Source organism: Pelodiscus sinensis, chromosome 24 (genome assembly GCF_052426305.1).
Source record: "Pelodiscus sinensis isolate ZL-2025 chromosome 24, ASM5242630v1, whole genome shotgun sequence".
Lineage (NCBI taxonomy): Eukaryota > Metazoa > Chordata > Testudines > Trionychidae > Pelodiscus > Pelodiscus sinensis.
In genome coordinates, this window is record NC_143075.1 from 21,909,378 (window position 1) to 21,929,607 (window position 20,230).

The 20,230-nt window shown below is 60.5% G+C and overlaps 1 protein-coding gene across 1 annotated transcript; it reads left to right on the top strand.

Moving 5' to 3' along the window:
* The first annotated feature begins 5,116 nt into the window (after positions 1 to 5,116).
* Positions 5,117 to 12,176, top strand: LOC102448697 (tyrosine-protein kinase STYK1-like). Its single transcript, XM_075906633.2, has 5 exons — positions 5,117 to 5,410; positions 7,375 to 7,556; positions 10,400 to 10,483; positions 10,904 to 11,121; positions 11,833 to 12,176. Exons 1-5 carry the CDS (start codon positions 5,320 to 5,322, stop codon positions 11,894 to 11,896), a joined length of 639 nt encoding a protein of 212 aa, XP_075762748.2. The 5' UTR covers positions 5,117 to 5,319; the 3' UTR covers positions 11,897 to 12,176.
* Positions 12,177 to 20,230: the final 8,054 nt, after the last annotated feature.

The following is a 20,230-nucleotide window of genomic DNA, read 5'->3' on the forward strand; positions in this document are numbered from 1 at the left end:
TGTCACACACAACACCACATAACACAACACCGAGCTCTGCTACTACCCAGCCCTGCGACGTCACACACAACACAGCACAGCCCCGAACGCTGCTATTCACCTAGCCCTGCAGTGTCACACACAACACAACACCGAGCTCTGCTACTACCCAGCCCTGTGGCTTCACACACAACACAACACAGCACAACCCCCAGCTCTGCCGCTTACCCAGCCCAGTGTAGTATGTGCCTGCAGGCTCCCTGCTGTCCCATCTCCCCGAGAACCCAGGGGCAGAGCTCAGCTGCCTGGGCTGGCGATGGGCCGCGGTTGTGCTCTGCTCCCGCTCTGAAGCCTGGTTCCGTGGCTGGGGAGGGGGCCGGTACCTGGGCCGCTCTTGCAGGCTCCTGGGTTCACAGCTCGGGCCATAAGAAACACCCCAAAGCCAGCAGCGCGGAGCCCCCCGGCCACCTAGGGAATCGCTCCCCATGCTGGGGGGGGGGGGATGTGGGACCATTTGGGAACGGAAGGTGAGGGCGTGGGAGGGGGCTGCGGGGGTGGGGGCGGGAGGGGGGGAACGACCCACACGGGAACGACCCTCCCCATGCTGCTTCCACTGCAGGCTCCGTCTGTGCCTCCGTGACCCTGAGCAGGCGCCTTGGGCCTGCCTGGAGGGTCCCAGCTCCGCGCTCCCAGCGCCCATCCGGCGCTGCGCCGTGGGGCTGCCCAGACACAGCTGCTAACGTGGGTCCCGGCCCTGCCGCATTGCACGGAGCAGCTGGGGGGTTGCTTCTGGGAAGGGCCCGGAGCCATGGGATGCACAGAGTGGGGGGGCTCGGCGCAGCTGGGGGGTTGCTTCTGGGAGGGGCCCGGAGCCATGGGATGCACAGAGTGGGGGGGCTCGGAGCAGCTGGGGGGTTGCTTCTGGGAGGGGCCCGGAGCCATGGGATGCACAGAGTGGGGGGGCTCGGAGCAGCTGGGGGGTTGCTTCTGGGAGGGGCCCGGAGCCATGGGATGCACAGAGCGGGGGGGCCCGGAGCTGCTCCCCAGCCGGAGCGGGGCAGCGCCATGCCCCTGCAGCAGCTCGAGGGCTGGAGAGAAGGCGGGTGGGAAGCACCGCGCAGGCTGACCGGGACTGCGCGAGTCACTCAGGGCCGGGCTGGGGCAATGCGGCCTGTGTGCGGCCTGCCCCTCCGGTCCCCGTGCAGACGCGCCTCGCGGGCCCCTCCAGGGCTTGCACCGGGGGGCTCTGAGTCTATCGAGCGACCTTGGCCGGTCAGACACAAACCTAGGGCAACTCCCATGAGCAGGGTCACCAACCTTTTTACACCCACATCACTCAGGGCAAGCCAAAATCTACCCCATCCCTTCCCCATGACCCCACCCTCTCCACTCCCCTCCTCTCCATCACTTGCTGTCACCAGCCCTTACTCACTCTCCCTGGGTTGAGACAGGAGGTGCGGCTCTGAAGTGGGAATTAGGGATTTGGGTGTGGGAAGGGGTGAGAGGTGCAAGCTCCGGGACAGATTTTGGGTGCAGGAGGAGGTGGAGAAGGGGATGCTGGCTCAGGGAGGGGGCTCCAGGCTGGGGAGTGTTGGGGTCAGGTGGAGGGTTAGGGTGGGGATGCAGGAGTTTGGGCTGGAGTCTATGAGGGGCTCAGGGCAGGGGGGGTTGGGTGTATGATGGGCTCAGGGCAGGAGGGGATGGGTGTATGATGGGCTCAGGGCACAGGTTTGCAGTGTGTGGATGGTGCAGGAGTATTGTGGCAGAAGACAGGGATGCGGGGGTGCAGGAGTTTGAGGATGTGAGGGGCTCAGGGCAGGGGGTTTAGGTGTGTGATGGGCTCAGGTTTGGGGTCTGGGCGATGCAGGAGTGTTATGATGCTGTGGCCACACGGGGGCTTGGCCCCAGTTGGGGGTTGGTTGGCCAGACTTCATTTTAAAATAAAATATTATGTCACAAAACACAAAACACAAAATGTTTCAGCAATGTCTTTATTTATGGGAGAGGCAGGGAACATGTTTTGGGTCAGGAGCCACAGACCCACAGAAAAATCAGTCAGGGACCACACAAGTGAGATGTAAAAAAACAATCCCTGGTGTTAGTAGGGATCGAGCCAGGGGGCAGAGCAGGGTGCTGGTGGGGGTCTGGACAGGAGGCAGGGTGCTGGATGGTGTCTGGGCAGGGTGCTGGTGGGGGTCTGGCCAGGGGTCTGGAGTAGGGTGCTAGATGGTGTCTGGCCAGGGTGCTGATGGGGATCTGGCCAGGAGGAGGGGGCAGGGTGCTGGATGGTGTCTGGACAGGGGACAGGGTGCTGGTGGGGATCTGGCCAGGAGGAGGGGGCAGGGTGCTGGATGGTGTCTGGACAGGGGACAGGGTGCTGGTGGGGGGTCTGGACAGGTGGCAGGTGCTTCTCCCTTGCCCACAACAGTGTGAGCTTTCTTGTCTTCCTTTCCTTTCCCGTGCTGCCTGCCTTCCTGCAGCAGTGTGATGGTGGGGGGAAGTCCCGCGGCTGTACACCAGAGCTGCCCTCTCAGGCAGTGCCTGCTGTTGTGGGGAAGGGAGAAGTGCACTTCCTGAGATGCCAGATGTGGTGCGCAGCTGCAGGACTTCCCCCCATGCCACAGGAAGCTGGAGCTAGCTCCATTTTTGCAGAGGCTGTAGCGCCAGCCTCCTCATTGGAGACTGGGGGGAGCAAGCGGGGGCTGGGAACACCTCGCGATCGACTGGCCGTGGCCCCACAGTCGACCAGTCAATCACGATTGACCGATTGGTGACCATGGCCCTAGAGGCCAAACAGGGCTGTGCTGAGCCGTGGGCTCCGACCGCTGGCCCAGCCCTTGCACTGAACGACTCAGGGCTGAGTGGGATCTGCCCAGGCTCCTGGCTAGCACCAAGAGACTCCTCTAGCTTCTCCCGGGGGGCTCCTTGTTGCAGATGACAACAGGATGCGGCTCGCAATGTTCGTTATCCCCTCTCTCCTGGCCTCCTGCACGCTGCTGCTGGTGATGCTCATCCTGTGGAAGACATGCCGAAGGGGGCGGGGCACTGAGGGGGAGACCCTTATCTTGCTGGAAGGTAAGGACGTGAGCTCTGCAGCGTGGGGACTCGGCCCCCCTCCTGGCCTTTGCCCATCTCCAGCCCAGTCCTGGGTCTCAGCAAGGTACTCAAGCCCTCCTGGCTCCCTAATGGCTTGTCTGGATCCCTCCAGCAAGGACAGAACCCAGCCAGCTGGTCACACGGCCTCCACTGGGCTAGCAAACAGGAAGGGCTAAAAAGGGGCTGTGCACAACAGCCCCTAGAAATGTGGGCCCCGCCTTTGGAGCAGCTGCTGCTGTGTAATTCAGCTACACAATCCCGCTGAAAGGATGATCAGAGCTTGCAGGCCTTGTGAGTCCGTCCTCAGCTCTGACCACTATGCAACACTTCCTCTGGGTCAGCGATTGGTCCAAGTCAAGGGTGTAAGCTGAACACTCAGCTACAGCACGGTTTGTAGAGGCAGTGCAGCCCGTGTAGCACACTGAAGCGGGAAGCAAAGTCTCCACTGGAGGGTAGCAATTCAGTGGGGTTTCTGTTGCTTTGGCCAGGGAGATGCCACAGCAGCCGGGCTCTCAGGGCTCCTGTGTGGTACCAAGATGAGTTGAGCTCCAGGCCAGACCCATGTCCAGGAACAGCCCCTTGGGCAGTCCAGGCAGAGATCCTGGGGCCTGAATTAGCAGCCAGCCTGGAGGGAGCTCACCAGTGCAGCCAGGGGGCCCAGCTCCACTGAAGGGTACATGTGTCCACCCCTCCTGTAGCCAGGTCCCCTGGGCAGCACCGCTCTGCTGAGCCTCCATGGACATTGCCCCAGGTGCTACCCACAAGAACCACGTAACAGATCCCTGCACGCTAGGGATGGACGCGAGCACACGACCTGGCTTGCCAGGTAGCCAGTCAATACTCGACCACTGTGCTTGCATCTCCCCCTCCTCCCAGGGACCCGGGACAAGCCGGCTGCCCTACGGGGGGCTCAGCCATGGCTCCTCTCTCTGCCCGTCCCATGCACTGGGCTGGCTCTGCTCCTCCAGGAGCCCTGCTCACGCCCAGCAAGCAGGGAAGGGGCTGGGGCTGCCTGGTGCTGGGCCAGAAGCCGTGGACTGAAGCCTGGGCAAGCGGAGCACAGCAGCTGGGCGAGCTCGGCGCTCCCAGACTGGGCTCGGGGAAATGTGGGGGGAGGACTGTGCACACAGAAACGGGGGAGAACTGTGCACACTGAAACGGGGCCGTGCACACTGAAAGGGGGGGGAGGACTGTGCACACTGAAACGGGGCCGTGCACACTGAAAGGGGGGGGAGGACTGTGCACACTGAAACGGGGGGGGGCCGTGCACACTGAAAGGGGGGGAGGACTGTGCACACTGAAACGGGGGGCTGTGCACACTGAAAGGGGGGGAGGACTGTGCACACTGAAACGGGGGGCTGTGCACACTGAAAGAGGGGGAGGACTGTGCACACTGAAACGGGGGGCTGTGCACACTGAAAGAGGGGGAGGACTGTGCACACTGAAACGGGGGGCCGTGCACACTGAAAGGGGGGGAGGACTGTGCACACTGAAACGGGGGGCTGTGCACACTGAAAGAGGGGGAGGACTGTGCACACTGAAATGGGGGGGCTGTGCACACTGAAAGGGGGGGAGGACTGTGCACACTGAAACGGGGGGCTGTGCACACTGAAAGGGGGAGGACTCTGCACACTGAAAGGGGGGGAGGACTGTGCACCCTGAAACGGGGCCGTGCACACTGAAAGGGGGGGAGGACTGTGCACACTGAAACAGGGGGGCCGTGCACACTGAAATGGGTGGAGGACCGTGCACACAGAAACGGAGTGGGCCGTGCACACAGAAATGGGGGGGGACTGTGCACACTGAAATGGGGGGACAGTGAACACTGAAATGGGGGGACAGTGAACACTGAAATGGGGGGGACTGTGCACACTGAAACAGGGGTGTGTGTACACAGAAATGGGGGGACAGTGAACACTGAACTGGGGGGAGGACCGTGCACACAGAAACGTAGGGGGCCGTGCGCACAGAAACGGAGGGGGCCGTGCACACGGAAACGGGAGGTGGGCCGATGTGCCGGGCGGGGCTGTCTGTGCGGGCTGGTGTCATTGGCTGTGCTCTGGGCAGCGTAAGAGCGATTCTCTCTTGGCAGATGCTGCTGCTCTTCCCAGGCAAGACTGGAAGGGACGGGACTCTCTTCCCACAGCCACTTCTGCAGAGAGGCTGCTGGAATTCCAGGATCCCCTCCTAGCCAAGTGGAAGCTGCCTGAGGACTGGCAGGTCCAGGCGGAGCAGTTCCTGTGCATGGGGCGATACGGCCCCATTTCCCGGGCCACCCTCGTCAGAAGAGGATCTTTGGGGCCTTCGCTGCCCGTGATTCTGAAGAAACTACCCGGTGAGCAGGCGGGGGAGAGGGACCGTTCTCTCCCCGCCGGCCAGGTCTGGGCTGTCTGCTGCCCCGGGCAGGCGGCTCGAAGAGGGGCTAGAACAGGCTGTTAGCCACCTGGCCAAGCGCAACAGCAGCCAGCTTGGCCCTCACAACCGGGTTTGAACCAACGACGTCCAGAGCAAAGTGCACCTGCCGCAGACCCATGCCCGCGGGATTCAGGCACCACGGGGGCGGGAGGGCGCCTGGACCACACCCTGCCTCTGCTCCTTAGATAAGGGCATGTGGCCAAGGAAACCCAGCAGCTTCTAGCAATTCCTCCCTCGGTTCTGCAGCTGCAGGATCCTCTAATGGCACCGGGGGGGACTCCGCCAGGGCAGCTCCTGTTGCCTGGCGAGGGGGGCAGGAGGCTTCCAGGGCACAATGTGCATGAGCAGCAGCCTCCTGACGTGCATTTGCATGTTCCGGTCTGCGCCCGCGGGAGCCCTTTCGCCCAGGGAAGGTCTTTGTGGGGCCCTCGGGTGGCTGCACCAGCCTGCACCAAGTCCGGCAGCCCAACGGGCAGGCAGGCTTGGAGCTGGGGCCATGGGGAAAGGGGGAAGCGGCTGAACAGCCAGGGGCACTTTTGTCCACCAGCCTGGCCTGTGGGATACGCTCTGTTGCCATGTAAGTGGGGAGATGCAGGGGCTGAGGGGCCAAGGTCTGGGAGGGGCTGGGGCCAAGGGAGATGCAGGGGCTGAGGGGGCTACGGTCTGGGAGGGGCTGGAGCCGAGGGAGATGCAGGGGCTGAGGGGCCAAGGTCTGGGAGGGGCTGGGGCTGAGGGAGATGCAGGGGCTGAGGGGGCTACGGTCTGGGAGGGGCTGGAGCCGAGGGAGATGCAGGGGCTGAGGGGCCAAGGTCTGGGAGGGGCTGGAGCCGAGGGAGATGCAGGGGCTGAGGGGCCAAGGTCTGGGAGGGGCTGGAGCCGAGGGAGATGCAGGGGCTGAGGGGCCAAGGTCTGGGAGGGGCTGGAGCCGAGGGAGATGCAGGGGCTGAGGGGCCAAGGTCTGGGAGGGGCTGGGGCTGAGGGTGATGGAGGGGGCTGAGGGGCCAAGGTCTGGGAGGCGCTGGAGCCGAGGGAGATGCAGGGGCTGAGGGGCCAAGGTCTGGGAGGGGCTGGGGCCGAGGGAGATGCAGGGGCTGAGGGGCCAAGGTCTGGGAGGGGCTGGAGCCGAGGGAGATGCAGGGGCTGAGGGGCCAAGGTCTGGGAGGGGCTGGAGCCGAGGGAGATGCAGGGGCTGAGGGGCCAAGGTCTGGGAGGGGCTGGAGCCGAGGGAGATGCAGGGGCTGAGGGGCCAAGGTCTGGGAGGGGCTGGAGCCGAGGGAGATGCAGGGGTTGGGGGGGCTACGGTCTGGGAGGGGCTGGGGCCAACTCATTGTTGATGTCGCACTGAAAACCTCTTGCCAGGTCAGCCAGCTACAGACTGGGCCCCTCCTCAGCTGGGTCCGGGCAGTCCCTGCTGGTTGGCTGTTTCCTCCCCTTGGGTACTGGTGCTTCTGAACCTGCTGGGCCTGACCCACAACAGCCAGATAAGCCACTGGGTTGGGGGACCTTGGACCGTCAGCACCAGAGTCATGTGGGTGCGTTTCTTCCATAGCCAGGCAATTGTGTTGGTGCTCGAGGTCTGGGCCACAGCCGACATGGCTGGTCCAAAGCTAGAGCAGACAGTCCTGGTACCCCGAGAACGGGGAGCACCAAAATCCTGGGTCTACACAGGAACTGGCCGCAGCCGGCAGCCCAGAGCTGGGTGGCTCTGCAGCAAACCCAGCTCTGGGCTGCAAATCCAACCTGCAGCCAGTTGCTGTGGAGCCACGTTTTGCTTCTCCTGTAGGTTAGCCCCTTTCTGGCCAGGGGTTAGGCCCTCAGCTCTGCTGGCTTCCCCCTCTGGGCCCACACTTGGTATTAACGTTGCTTCTGTCTCCCGGCCATCAGTGGCCTCCAGCCCCCAGGAGATGAAGCGTTTTATAGAGCTGATGAAGTTCCACATCCAGATCTGTACCCATGACAGCCTGGTGAAGGCCCTGTGGTGTCAGAGCCAGACGCTGCCCCTCTGCCTCGTCCTGGAAGCCATGAGTCTCGGGAACTTCCTGGGCTTCCTGTGGCAAACCCGTCAGGTAAGAGGAGCCAGGTGGGTTTGAAGCGGCCAAGCTGTGGTGGGGGACGCCAGGCAACGGGCCCCCCCCCAGCCCCTGCCAGCTCGCTCTGCAGTGCAGCCTTCTTAGCATCCCCTGGCAGAAGGGGGAGATTTTAGCAAATGCACAGCAGGCAAGGCTGGGGGAAGGCAGAGGGCTAACAGTCTCGTGGTATTTGGAGTTTTTCTGAAAGCCCCAATTTGATAGAGTTCTAGGTAGGGTTGCCAGGTGTCCGGTATTGACCCGGACAGTCCGGTATTTTCACCTCCTGATCGGTAAAAATTTTTAGAAAATACCGGACACAAAAAAATGTTCGGTATTCTCTGATTTTTTTCCCAGCCAGGAGGCGAAAATACCGGACACCTGGCAACCCTAGCACCCAGGCCCTGCCCCCGGCCTTCCCCCTGGGCCCCGACACCCCCAGGCTCCCGTCCCCGGTCCCCATGCTTTCCTGGTTCCACAGGGAAGCTGAGTTCTGGCTTGAACAAGAACACAAAATGGACACTGGCAAAAAGCCTAAAGACCAAGGGGAAGCAATGCCTTCCCTGGGTCTTAGTGCTCAACTGCTCCCCTGTTCCTATCCCTGTTCTAACTCTGCACTCACTCTGAAAGGGGCCATGCTGTTTTATTTTTTATTTATTTTTCTTAATAAGTCTCGGTGTCCTTTTTACAACTTTGGTCTCCCCCCACTTTTTTTTCCCCCAACAGAATTTTCCCCCCGTTTTTTTGGGGGGGGGGGAGGGGTGTTCGGTATTTTTGGTTCAACCATCTGGCAACCCTAGTTCTAGGCCGGGAGGGCTCAACCGGTCCCCTTGTCTGACCTCCTGGCTAGCCCAGGCCACTGCATTTTATGCTACCTCAGTGTATCAGAGGCAGCAGTGCAGGGTGCCAGGCAGGAGCTGGTCTCTGAGGGGAGCCAGTTTAAAAAGCAGCTCCCTTCACGGACCAGCTGCCTGACACCCTGTACTGCTGCCTCTGATAAAGAGGCAGCAGTGTGGGGTGGCAGCAGCCCTTGTCTAGGGGGGGTCTGAGCTCCTGGGCCCGGCGCGAGCTGGAACTAAGCTGGGCCGTCTGCCTGCCCGGCTCATAATACACTTTAAATGCAGAGCCACAGCAGGATAGGTCCTGGACCTGTCACAAGCCACGACTGAGCCGGGCTGCTGACCAGCCTGCTAAAAATGTACTGGCAGGGGTGGGGAATGCGTGTAGTCTGTAGCATTAACCTATACGCTTTTGCTTATCGGTTAATGGGTTAATCGACTCCACTGTTACATCCCTCGTGCTGACTGGTGCCCTCGCTGTGCCTGCAACACCACAGATCCTGGGACTTCTTTAGGACTAATCAGATCTCTCCAAGCACAAAGCAGAGAGCCGGAGATCCCACCTGCCAACCCAAACGCCTCCTCTTTGAACTGCAGCATAGAAAGGAAGGTTCTGAGCTGAGTAAAGAAATCCCCTTTCCCCCCACCCTGGGCTGGTGGGCCAGCCCCCTGCCCTGGCTAACAGGGAGACTAGGTTTACACTACAGGGGTTTTGCGCAAAACCCCGCAGAGCGTCCATAGCTCTAGGACGTTTTTATGCAAATAAATTTACAGTAAAGCGAAAGAACAGAGGGGTTCTTGTGGTGTACGTATTCCTCTTTCTACAAGGAATGACTCCTTTTTCATAGAATCATAGAACACTAGGACTGGAAGGGACCTCGAGAGGTCATCGCGTCCAGTCCCCTGCTCCCATGGCAGGACCAAATACTGTCTAGACCATCCCTGCTAGACATTTATCTAACCTGCTCTTCAATATCTCCACAGATGGAGATTCCACAACCTCCCTGGGCAATTTATTCCTATCTGTCAGGGTGGTTAAACACTGGAATAAATTGCCCAGGGAGGCTGTGGAATCTCCATCTCTGGAGATATTTAAGAGCAGGTTAGATAAATGTCTATCGGGGATGGTCTAGACAGTACTGGGTCCTGTCATGGAGGCAGGGGACTGGACTTGATGACCTCTCGAGGTCCCTTCCAGTCCTAGTGTTCTATGATTCTATTCCAGTGTTTAACTACCCTGGCAGTTAGGAACTTTTTCCTAATGTCCAACCTAAACCTCCCTTGCTGCCGTTTAAGCCCATTGCTTCTTGTTCTATCCTCAGAGGCCAAGATGAACAAGTTTTCTCCCTCCTCCTCATGACACCCTTTTAGGTACCTGAAAACTGCTCTCATGTCCCCTCTCAATCTTCTCTTTTCTAAACTAAACAAACCCAGTTCTTTCAGCCTTCCCTCATAGGTCATGTTCTCTAGACCTTTCATCATTCTTGTTGCTCTTTTTGCGCAAGAGTTCTTGCGCAAAAAGATGTGTGTGGATGGGCAACAGGGGGGGGGGGGGGGGGTTGCACAAAAAGAGCCAATCGAAAAAGGCACAGGTGCTCTGGTGGCTACTCTGTAAATAGCAATCAGAGCTTTCTTTTGAGAGAGCGGCCATGCCGTCTGGACACTCTCTTGCACACAAGGGCATCGCTTTTCCGATGTGCTTGTGCAGTGTGGACTTGCTCTTGCGCAAGAAGTTTTTTCGGAGGATCTCTTCCGCAAAAAGCTTCTTGCACAAGAAGCCTGCAGTGTAGATGTAGCCAGAGAAGGGGGACCTGGAATCCAACAGTGTCAAGTTTGGGACGGGGCCAGGTTAAAGCTGCCAGGGTCCTGATCTGTAGCCCCAGCCGTGTCTGCAGCGCCAGGGAGGTAACCCAGGTCGGACTGTCACTGGCACAGCTCACTGGCGGTGCTGGTGTGGAGCAGAGTTGCCAGAGTGAGTTGACTCTTGTTCTTTTGACTTGGCAGGGGAGCGTGCCCAGGAAGGGGCATATTCATGTGCTGACGGAGAAGAAAGTGTTTGCCATGGCGATCCAAATTGCACGCGGGCTGGTAAAGAGAGGGGAGGCGAGAGGAGGGGGGTTATTTCAAGGTCAATTCATTAATCTTTAGAGAAGGCTTGTTCCTGGGGTGATCCCAAACTTGGGGGGCCCTTTCCAGCGCTGACCCTCTCGGCGGTCCCAGAGCTCGGCTCCAGCTGGGAGAGCACCTGTCCCTGCCGGGCACACAGGGGCACTCCTAGAGCTCCTCAGCCCTCCCCTACAAGGCAAACGCACTCAGCCCGGTAATGCTGCCAGAAGGGGACGGGGATTTCCTCAGGCCTCGGCCTCAGCCATTCTAGATCCCAAGCAGCCCCCCCCCCCCCCCCCCCCGGGTGCATGGTTGCAGTAGCTAACGCTGGCTGCTGAGCCCGGGTGCGGCTGACGCTCGCTGCTCCCGCAGCTCACACCTGACTGGCTCTGCTGATTGCAGGACTATCTGACAGCAAGCCAGAGGCTGATCCACGGCGACGTAGCAGCGCGAAACGTCCTGATCCACCAGGATCTGACAGTCCGGCTCTGCGGCCTGGGGCTGGCAGGAGAGGTCTACCGCCGGGGCGCACTGCCCTCTAAGGAGGCAGCTGAGGTGCCCATCAAGTGGCTGCCACCGGAAAGGATCCTGAAGCACCCGGTCACCGCCAGGAGCGACGTGTGAGTAATGCACGCCGGCCGGAGCTCGCCTGAAAGCCAAAACACCGGCCCTCGGGGGAAGGGCATGCCAACCCTCAGGAGGAAGGGAGCGCTGGCCATCCAGGGAAGGGCACGCTGGCCATCGGGGGAAAGGGCATGGCAGCCATTGGGGGAAGGGCATGGCAGCCCTCGGGGGAAGGGCACACTGGCCCTTGAGGAGAAGGGTGCCGGCCCTCGGGAGGAAGGGAGCACTGGCCATCCAGGGAAGGGCATGCCAGCCCACGGGGGAAGGGCACATTGGTCATCAGGGGAGGGCATGCCGGCCATCGGGGGAAGGGCACGTTGGCCATCAGGGGAAGGGCACACTGGCCCTTGAGGAGAAAGGCACTGGCCCTCGGGAGGAAGGGAGCGCTGGCGATCCAGGGAAGAGCACGCTGGCCATTGGGGGGAAGGGCATGCCAACCCTTGGAGGAAGGGCATGCCGGCCATTGGGGGAAGGGCGTGCCGGCCATCGGGGGAAGGGCACGCCGGCCCTTGGGGGGAAGGGCGTGCCAGCCATGGGGGGAAGGGCACGCCAGTTATCAGGTAGATTCTGGTTCCACTGGCTACTGGCCCCTTGTCCCTCCACTCCATGGCAGTGGGGGCACAGGACCCTCTCTGCCCCCCTCCCATCTGTGCCACCTCTGCATGAGAGGAGCCACTTTGACTTTGTTTCTCGTGTTTTCTCCCCAGCTGGGCGTTTGGGATCCTGCTGTATGAAGCCGTCACACTGGGTAAGTCAGCTTTGCTGTTCTAACCGAATCGATCAGTGACGATCGACGGAGAGATCCCGTCCCACCGGGGGCAGGGCCGCTGTTCCTCGCCGCTGCGCCGGCCCCAGGAGGAGAAGCAGCCCAGCTCTGGGAAGGGGCCTGCGTCCAGTCCCTCCAACCCCGACAGGGGCCTTGGATCCAAATCAAACCCCCAACCCTGCATCCCCAGGGCATCGCCCGAGAGCACGTCCGGCACTTCCCTAGCCCCTCCCGAGGGCCCCCAAGCACTGCAAAGTGCAGTGTCCTTCCTAGAGATGGGACAGCCCAGAGCCAGGCATGAGGAGCCTTGCACCAGTCCCCAGGCCCTGCACCCCCCCAGGCCCTGCCAGCCCCCAGGCCCTGCACCCCCCCGGTCCTGCCAGCCCCCAGGCCCCGCCAGTCCCCAAGCCCCGCACTGCCCCCCCCCCCACCCTGTCCCCCCCCCAGGCCCTGCCCCCCCCCAGGCCCTGCTAGCACCCAGGCGCCCCGCCCCCCCCGGCCCTGCCAGTCCCCAGGCCCCGCACTGCCCCTCCCATGCCCTGCCAGTCCCCAGGCCCTGCACCGCCCCTCCCATGCCCTGCCAGCCCCCAGACCCCACACCGCCCCTCCCATGCCCTGCCAGTCCCCAGGCCCTGCACCGCCCCTCCCATGCCCTGCCAGCCCCCAGACCCCACACCGCCCCTCCCATGCCCTGCCAGTCCCCAGGCCCTGCACCGCCCCTCCCATGCCCTGCCAGCTCCCAGCACCGCCCTCCTGAGAACTAGCTGGGGTTGTGTCACGTGTGACTGTGGGGCAGTGGGCGGGGGGGGGGGGGGGGTCAGAGCACTTTCCTAGGCAGGTTTCTCCCTGGCTCTGAACAGTCTGAGCCCCTGCCCCCTCCCGCCTCAGCAAGGGGCACTGCTCAGAGGGCAGCGCAGCGAGTGGGCCAGTGGCTGCTCCCTGCTCAGGCTGGGGTGAGGAGGCCGATGACACACCAGCGGGGGGGACGGGATTTCTGACTCAGCCTCTGTCCCGGCCCGATGCCAGCCGCCCTGAAAAGGCTCCTGGGCCCCGCAGAGTTAGCAATGCCTTGTGGCCCTGCACACAGGCGGAGGCCGCTTGGACCCAGGAGCAGTACGGCCTGCGCCAGTTAATGGGGAGGGGGCATCAGGCCTTCCTGGAGTCCCAGGGCCGGCCGCCCCCAGCGGGGCATGTTAGACCATTCCCATTTCTGCCTGGCCTAGCCCCGTGGCCCCGGGCCAGGTCTGGCTGCCGGTGCATTTGCTAGATCTGCAGGTGTCAGCAGCCCTGGAGAGTTGGGGCAGGCGCTTGGGGAGTCCCAGGGGGTCCAGGGCGATTACCAGAGGGCCTGGCGCCTGCAGCAGAAGTCAGGCCCATCCCGCACTCCCCAGCGCGGCGGGAGCCGTGGGCAGCAGAGTGACCCGGCCCCAGCCTGCCCTGCCACCCCAGCTGGGTCACTCGGCTTCATCCTAGCAGCCAGAAGTGGAGTGACCCAGCTCCATCCTGCTCTGCTCCCCCCCAAGAGGGGCCTGGGGTGGGGGGTGGAGGAAGAGCAGACTGGGGCCAGCTCAATCCATTCCCCCCACTGTGCTGAGGCTGGGGAGACCCCTGCTGCCAGTGCCAGGCCCCTTGGCAAGCCCCTCATTGCGTCGCTCGGGGCGTGGGGGAAGGGGAGGAGTGGGGCAGGGCAGGGCCTGCGGCAGAGGGGCTGTCCTGGGTCTTGCACCCCCTTAGGAATGGCCTTGCATGGGGCTTCCCCTGCTCTCCTAGGAGTCTGCGCTGCAGCCACCGCAGAGGCCGGGAGCTTCCCTGGCCCTCAGCTTCATTTCTCCCACTTTCAGCGCCCGCCGGCCCGTTTGCTCCCTTCACCCACCTCCAGCAGCCCCCCCGAGCCTGCAGTCGCTGCTTAGCCCAGATGCCACGCCCCGGGGCCTGAGCCCACGTCCTGCAGCAGCCTCCTGTGCCACAAGCACGTCTGACGAGCCCAGGAACTAGTGTCACCAGGGGACCAGGCTGAGCCTCTCACAGGGCTCCTCTAAGCCACCAAGCCAGCCTGCCATGGCCAGGACAGGGGGCCCATGCCCTTCCCTTTGGGGCCAGCTAGTGACGTGGCCCCTTCATCCCTCCTGCACACAGCCCTGCTGCTGCTCGTCTCCGCCCAGGCCGCTTGGCCAGGAGCGCCTCAGCCAGGCAGACTCAGGGTTCATCTGTTGATGGCTCCATATTCTCCTTCCCCAGGCGCTCCCCCTTACCCGGCCCTGCAGCCCTCCGAAGTGCTCCCCTGGCTCCAGCGCCAGCACCGCATGGAGAAGCCAGACCAGTGCGGGGACGACCTGTAAGTGCCTGATAACCCGCAGAGACACCCAGCGGGACATGTCCTGGGAGGCCTTCCCCAGGCCGTGCTCCAGACCGACGGGCAGCGCTGCTACTAGCCCTGCGCAACCCGCCCTGCTCAGCGACGGCCCGGCGTCCCTCGCGTAAAACACCGGCTGAGTCCGGAAACACACCTGGAGAAGGGCTGCCTGGGTGGGCAGGGCTGGGCCTGCCGCTGTGATTTCTGTCCCTTCCCCTCTCTCTGCCTCCTGTGTACAATGGGCTAGTGGAGGCTGTGAGCTGTGAGCACCCAGAAGCCCTAAAGCCCCTAGAGCGCTGATGGGGGGAGGCCCGGAGAGTCCTACAGCGCTTCTCAGGTCGGTGTGTCAAGGCAGGGCAAGGGAGCCATGGGATTTGCTTCTTCGGCAGGCTGGGAGACGGTGCCAGCTGTCACTCTCCTGAACTAGTGGGTGCGTGGATGAGAAGTGACCAGCGTGTCGCACACACCCTGCTGCGGCTAGGCCTTCCATGTCACACTCGTGGGGATTAAAGGCAAAGGGAAGTCAAAAGGACTTTAAAAACCCGCTACAAACGGGAAGTCAAAGGGAGCTAGCGCAACAGACTTCACGAGAGCCCCCAAAGACCACAGACTCAGACAGGATACGAGGGCGCCCGCGTCAGGTTTATTGTCAAACGAAGCACGTGAATAGTCGGCGGTAGCCAGACAGCCCCCAAGCCCCTATGAATCTGTACCCCTGACAATGGACCCAGCTCAGTCAATAGTAGGAGTTCACTATTGCCCCCTAGGCCGGACAAAGAGTTAAGCTGAGGCCCCCAAACGTTTATAGATGGAGACACTCTAAGATACTCATCTTACTATTATCTTACGCAAGAAGGACACCTGTGGTACCTCCCTGGGACTTTCCTCCAAAGCCTTCCGACTCCCCACCCCTTGGTCCGCTTTCACTCCTGGGCTATGTCTAGACTGGCATGATTTTCCGGAAATGCTTTTAATGGAAAAGTTTTCCGTTAAAAGCATTTTCGGAACAAAGCATCTAGATTGGCATGGACATTTTTCCGCAAAAGCACTTTTTGCGGAAACGCGTCCGTGGCCAATCTAGACGCGCGTTTCCACAAAAAAGCCCCGATCGCCATTTTCGCGATCGGGGCTTTTTTGCGGAAAACAAATCTGAGCTGTCTACACTGGCCCTTTTGCGCAAAAGTTTTGCGCAAAAGGGACTTTTGCCCGAATGGGAGCAGCATAGGATTTCCGTAAAAAGCACTGATTTCTTACTGTAGGAAGTCAGTGCTTTTGTGGAAATTCAAGCGGCCAGTGTAGACAGCTGGCAAGTTTTTTCCGGAAAAGCGGCTGATTTTCCGGAAAAACTGACCAGTCTAGACACAGCCCTGTTGTTTCAGACAAAATGTCGCTATTCACCACTTCCTGTCAGACTATTTTCTCGTGTGCTATGTAGGGGTGCCCTTGTCCCATCCTGGTGGACGGTATTTACACGTTCCCTGTGCTTTAGCAGTCCTAGCGCTGAGTCAGGTCCCGGACACCGACTTGCAGGCAAACACCTGCCTTTGACAAGGCCTGTCTGGGACTCAGGGTATCACTCTTGCTGAATTTGGCTCAGGTCTCAGGCCTTCCACCAGGCCCATGCATCCAGCTCTTTCTTTCTCCTACACCCAGGAGTGCTCTCAAAAGCTACTGGCCCTAAACAGAACAAAATCCCTGCTCCAAGTGGGGGGGAGGAATCACTCAGATGGGACGCACTGTTCTGCAGCCTTTCGAAACCACCATCACCGAAAATAATAGATCTCCTTTGGACGCCTGCCAGCGACTAATTAACCTCCTTCCTGCCCCAAACTGAATCCAAGAGGCCACATGACCTGCTGCATGCTTGGAATCCATCTGAACATAGAGCAGTCACCCACCATGCAGAATTTAACTGGTACCTTTAACTCTCTGTACTGGCTGAAAACTGGCAGTCAAGTAGGCAAGAGCTAAGCTATTATTACTATGTGTTGAGTTCAATGCGGAGACCTATGGCAAGTTCTCGCAACTGGGACTTTGCATCTTTCTTGGATTGTTCTCTTGACTTAAAGCAAAGGTTGTGCGTGATATAACTTGAGTCTGTTCTTGCCGACAGGTATCGTATCATGAGGAGCTGCTGGCAGTGGAAAGCTTCTAAGAGGCCTACGTTTTCACAGCTGATTGACCAGCTAGACTCTCACGTGCCCCGTGCAAACGAGGCTGAGACGCTTGCTGCCACTGAAAGGCTGGACCTCAGTGACTACCAACGCACGGCTGGGGTGTCCCCTAGAGAAGTGCAACTCTGTCTCTCTGAGCCTTGTGTTATGCACAAGGCAGACAGCCTGTGAAAGGCCCAGCAGAGAAATAGTGACTGTGACAAAGTCAGTATTTCCATGTTTATTTTTTCGGGAAAAGCCTACACGAGATGGAAAGGATCTGAAAACTCCATGGACCTGACCAGGCAAGGAAACTCCTGTCCGAACCCAGCACCAAGGAATAGCTTCTGATTTCTTGTGTATTTTCAGATGTCAAAAACATGGCACAGAAGGCAGCTAAGGAAGCAATCTTGGCATTAGCCAAAATGGGGACAGAACACACTAAGAATACAACTGTTATTTACATCCCTCCCCTATGTCAAAACATTGGTGAGTGCCCGATAGGAAAAAAACATCTTAAGTACAAATAAAATCCCTCCAACCTGCAAACCAGGGAACTAGCTTAGAGCAGGAGACTGGGAACCAGGAGTTGCAGGTCTAGCTCTGCCACTGACTAGCCACAACCTTGGGAAAATGAACACTTTCATAAGAGGCCGGTGATATTTAGGGCCTAACTCGATAAGGATGTTAAATGTAGATTAATCAACTAATTGAATAGCTGATGGAATTTGCATCGATTATTTGATTAGTCGATAAGGACACCTCTGCCTTGAAAATGTAGCAAGAACCTGCCAGCTCTTGCCACATTTCAAAGGCAGATGTGCTGCGAGGAGCACAGGGCTGTGGGGAACTCAAGCAGTCCCCGGCTGGCCCCACGCTCCCTGCTTTTGAGCTCTTGTACATTTCAAAAGCAGGGAGAATGGGGGCTCTCTGCTGGCTCTCTGCTCCCATGGTGCTTCTGCTTTTGAAATGAAAGAGCCCTGCTCTTGCTGCATTTCAAAGGTGGAAACGCCACCAGTTCCCTGCTGTGTCCCCTCACCCGCCGAGACAGTGCTAGGGGGAAATGGCTTTTAAGCCAGCTCCCCCCAGCACCAGCTCCTGCTTCCCCACTTGCTCCCTCTCTCTGGGTATGTCTACACTACAGCACTAATTCAAACTAACTTAGTTTGAATTAGTTAATTCGAACTAAGCTAATTCGAATTAGCGCATCTAGACTTAAAAACTAGTTTGAATTAGCGTTTTGTTAATTCGAACTAGCGCGTCCACAGTGATTGGATGCTGGGGCACATTTAAGGGAAGTTGAAACTGGTTCTGGCAGGGCATCAGGTCAGTAGTTGCTTTGTGTGGCTGATGTCTGAGGCTATCTGAGGCTCATGCTTAAAGGAACCCCCCCGGACAGCCGGTTCTCAGCTTTTCCACTTGCTTGCCTACCTCGCCGAGGGACAGCAAAGCATTTTTCTCTGCGCCTGTTTGTGTCGGCAGTTCCCTTTGGGGACGCCGCCGCAGTTGGCAACATGGAGCCAGAGCTCGCCCTGGGCTTTCTGGTGCAGTTTTTGGACTTGCTGCTGCAAGCCTGCCAGCAATGGCTGGAGGCTGCCTGGCACCAGCTGGTGCATGTCAGCCCCCTACCTCTCCGCCTGGCCTCCCTGGGGGCCATGGAGGAGCCGCAGCAGCACTCGGATGCCAGCGAGCCCCGCAGCGTCTGGTGTCTGGACACCAGCAGCGACTGGTGGGACCGCATTGTCCTGGAGCGCTGGGGAGACAGACAGTGGACCCAGAACTTGAGGATGAAGAGGGACACCCTCCTGGAGCTCTGCGAGTGGCTCGCCCCTGCTCTGCGGCAACGGGACACTCGCATGAGGCCCGCCATCCCCCTCCAGAAGCGTGTGGCCATCGCCCTCTGGAAGCTCTCCACGCCGGACAGCTACCGATCCGTCGGGAACCAGTTCGGCGTGGGGAGATCCACTGTCAGAGCAGTGCTCATGCAGGTATGGCACTCACCGGCCACTGGGCCGGGGGGGGAGGGCGGCTGCAAGGAGGGGATGGGCCGCCCCAGGGAAAATGGGGGAGGGGGAGGAGGCGAAAGTGTCCCGCACCGGAGGTCTGTCCCGGCCGGACTACACGCTGCCCGGAGGGGTTGCTTCCCTACTGATTTGCGGTTTGCTGTCTCTCTCTGCAGGTGGTCAAGGCCATCAGCCGGGTGCTGCTCCGCAGGGTGGTCCGCCTCGCCGACCCAGACGCCGTCATCCGGGGGTTCGGCGCCCTCGGCTTCGCCAACTGCAGGGGGGCCATCGACGGGACGCACATCCCCATCTGTGCCCCGGAACACCAGGCCTCCCAGTATGTCAACCGAAAGGGGTACTTCTCCATCCTCCTGCAGGCCATGTGTGACCACTGGGGCCAGTTCACGGACATTAATGTGGGCTGGTCCGGCAAGGCACACGACGCCCGGGTGTACCGCAACTCCTTCGTGTGCCAGAAGCTGCAGGCCGGACCTTCTTCCCTGATCACCACATTAGGATCGGGTATGTGGACATGCCCGTGTGCCTGGTGGGGATGCGGCCTACCCCCCTACAGCCCTGGCTCATGAAGCCGTACACAGGGCATCTCAACCCCTCCCACCAGGCCTTCAATGACAGGCTCACCAGGGCCCGCATCATGGTGGAGGGGGCCTTCGGCCGACTGAAAGCCAGATTTAGGTGCCTCCTCACTCGCCTCGACCTCGCCGAGCACAATATCCCTCCCCTGGTGGCAGCATGTTGCGTGCTGAACAATTTGTGCGAGAGAAAGGGAGAGGCTTTCTTGCCAGCCTGGATGGCTGAGGCTGACCGCATGGCTGGCCATTACGCTCAGTCCCGAACCGCCGCCATCCAGGAAGCCCAGCGGGGGCCGTCCGGATCTGGGAAGCCCTGCGGGAGAGCTTCCAGGTGGAGGAGGAAGACTGAACTCTCCCTGCATGCCCCACTAGGGCCTTCTTCCACCCTCCCCCCTTCCCCTCCCTAACCACCCTTCCTAATGTCAAATAAAGACACCTGTTTTTCAAACAAAAACGTCTTTTTATTTTACATAACTTGGGTGGGGGGAGGGAGGAGTGAGGGTGGGAGAGGGGAGGGGAAACCCGGGAGGAGGGAGCTAGAAGGGGGAGGAAAGGGAGGAAGGGAAGGGAAAGCTCAGGCTTGGGGGTCCTGCTGGCTCTCTTGTCTCGCAGCACTGTGGGTGTGGGGGCATCGGGGAGGAGTGGGTGTGGAGGGTGGGGCAGGAGGGATGGGGGGAGTGGAGGAAGCGGGAGGGGGAGCAGGGGTGGGAAGAGGAACGAGAGCTGGGACAGCCGCAGGGGCCGGAGCAGGAGGAGGCAGGAACCTGTCCACCAAGGTCTGGAGGTGGCCTCTGAGGGCACAGCCCTGCTCCTCCAGCGCCTCCAAACTCCGCTGCCGCAGCCGCAGGTCCTCCCAGACCCAGTGGTCCTGGGTGCGGAGCTGGTGCTCCAGGAACCGCAGGTGCCGCCGCTGGTACTCCTCCTGGTTTCTGGCGCACCTGCTGGCCCAGGTGCGGGTGGCTGATGCAGGCGGGGTGGTGCGCCCTGCAGTCCCAGGTGCTGCGGCTGTGGTGAAACAAGAGCAGTGGTCAGTTCTCCCTGGAGACACGGTGGGTGAAACCCAGCCCCTCTCTGCAAGGCCAGGGCCCCTGCATGACACCCAGCTGCTGCTCCATGGTGGGCAAGGCCAAGGTGCACAGTCCCTGGGCTCCCTCTCCCCCCACCCTCCCATACACATAAGGGGAGCATGATGGCACTCACATGTGGAGCCCTCCTCAGCCTCGGATGACACAGGCGA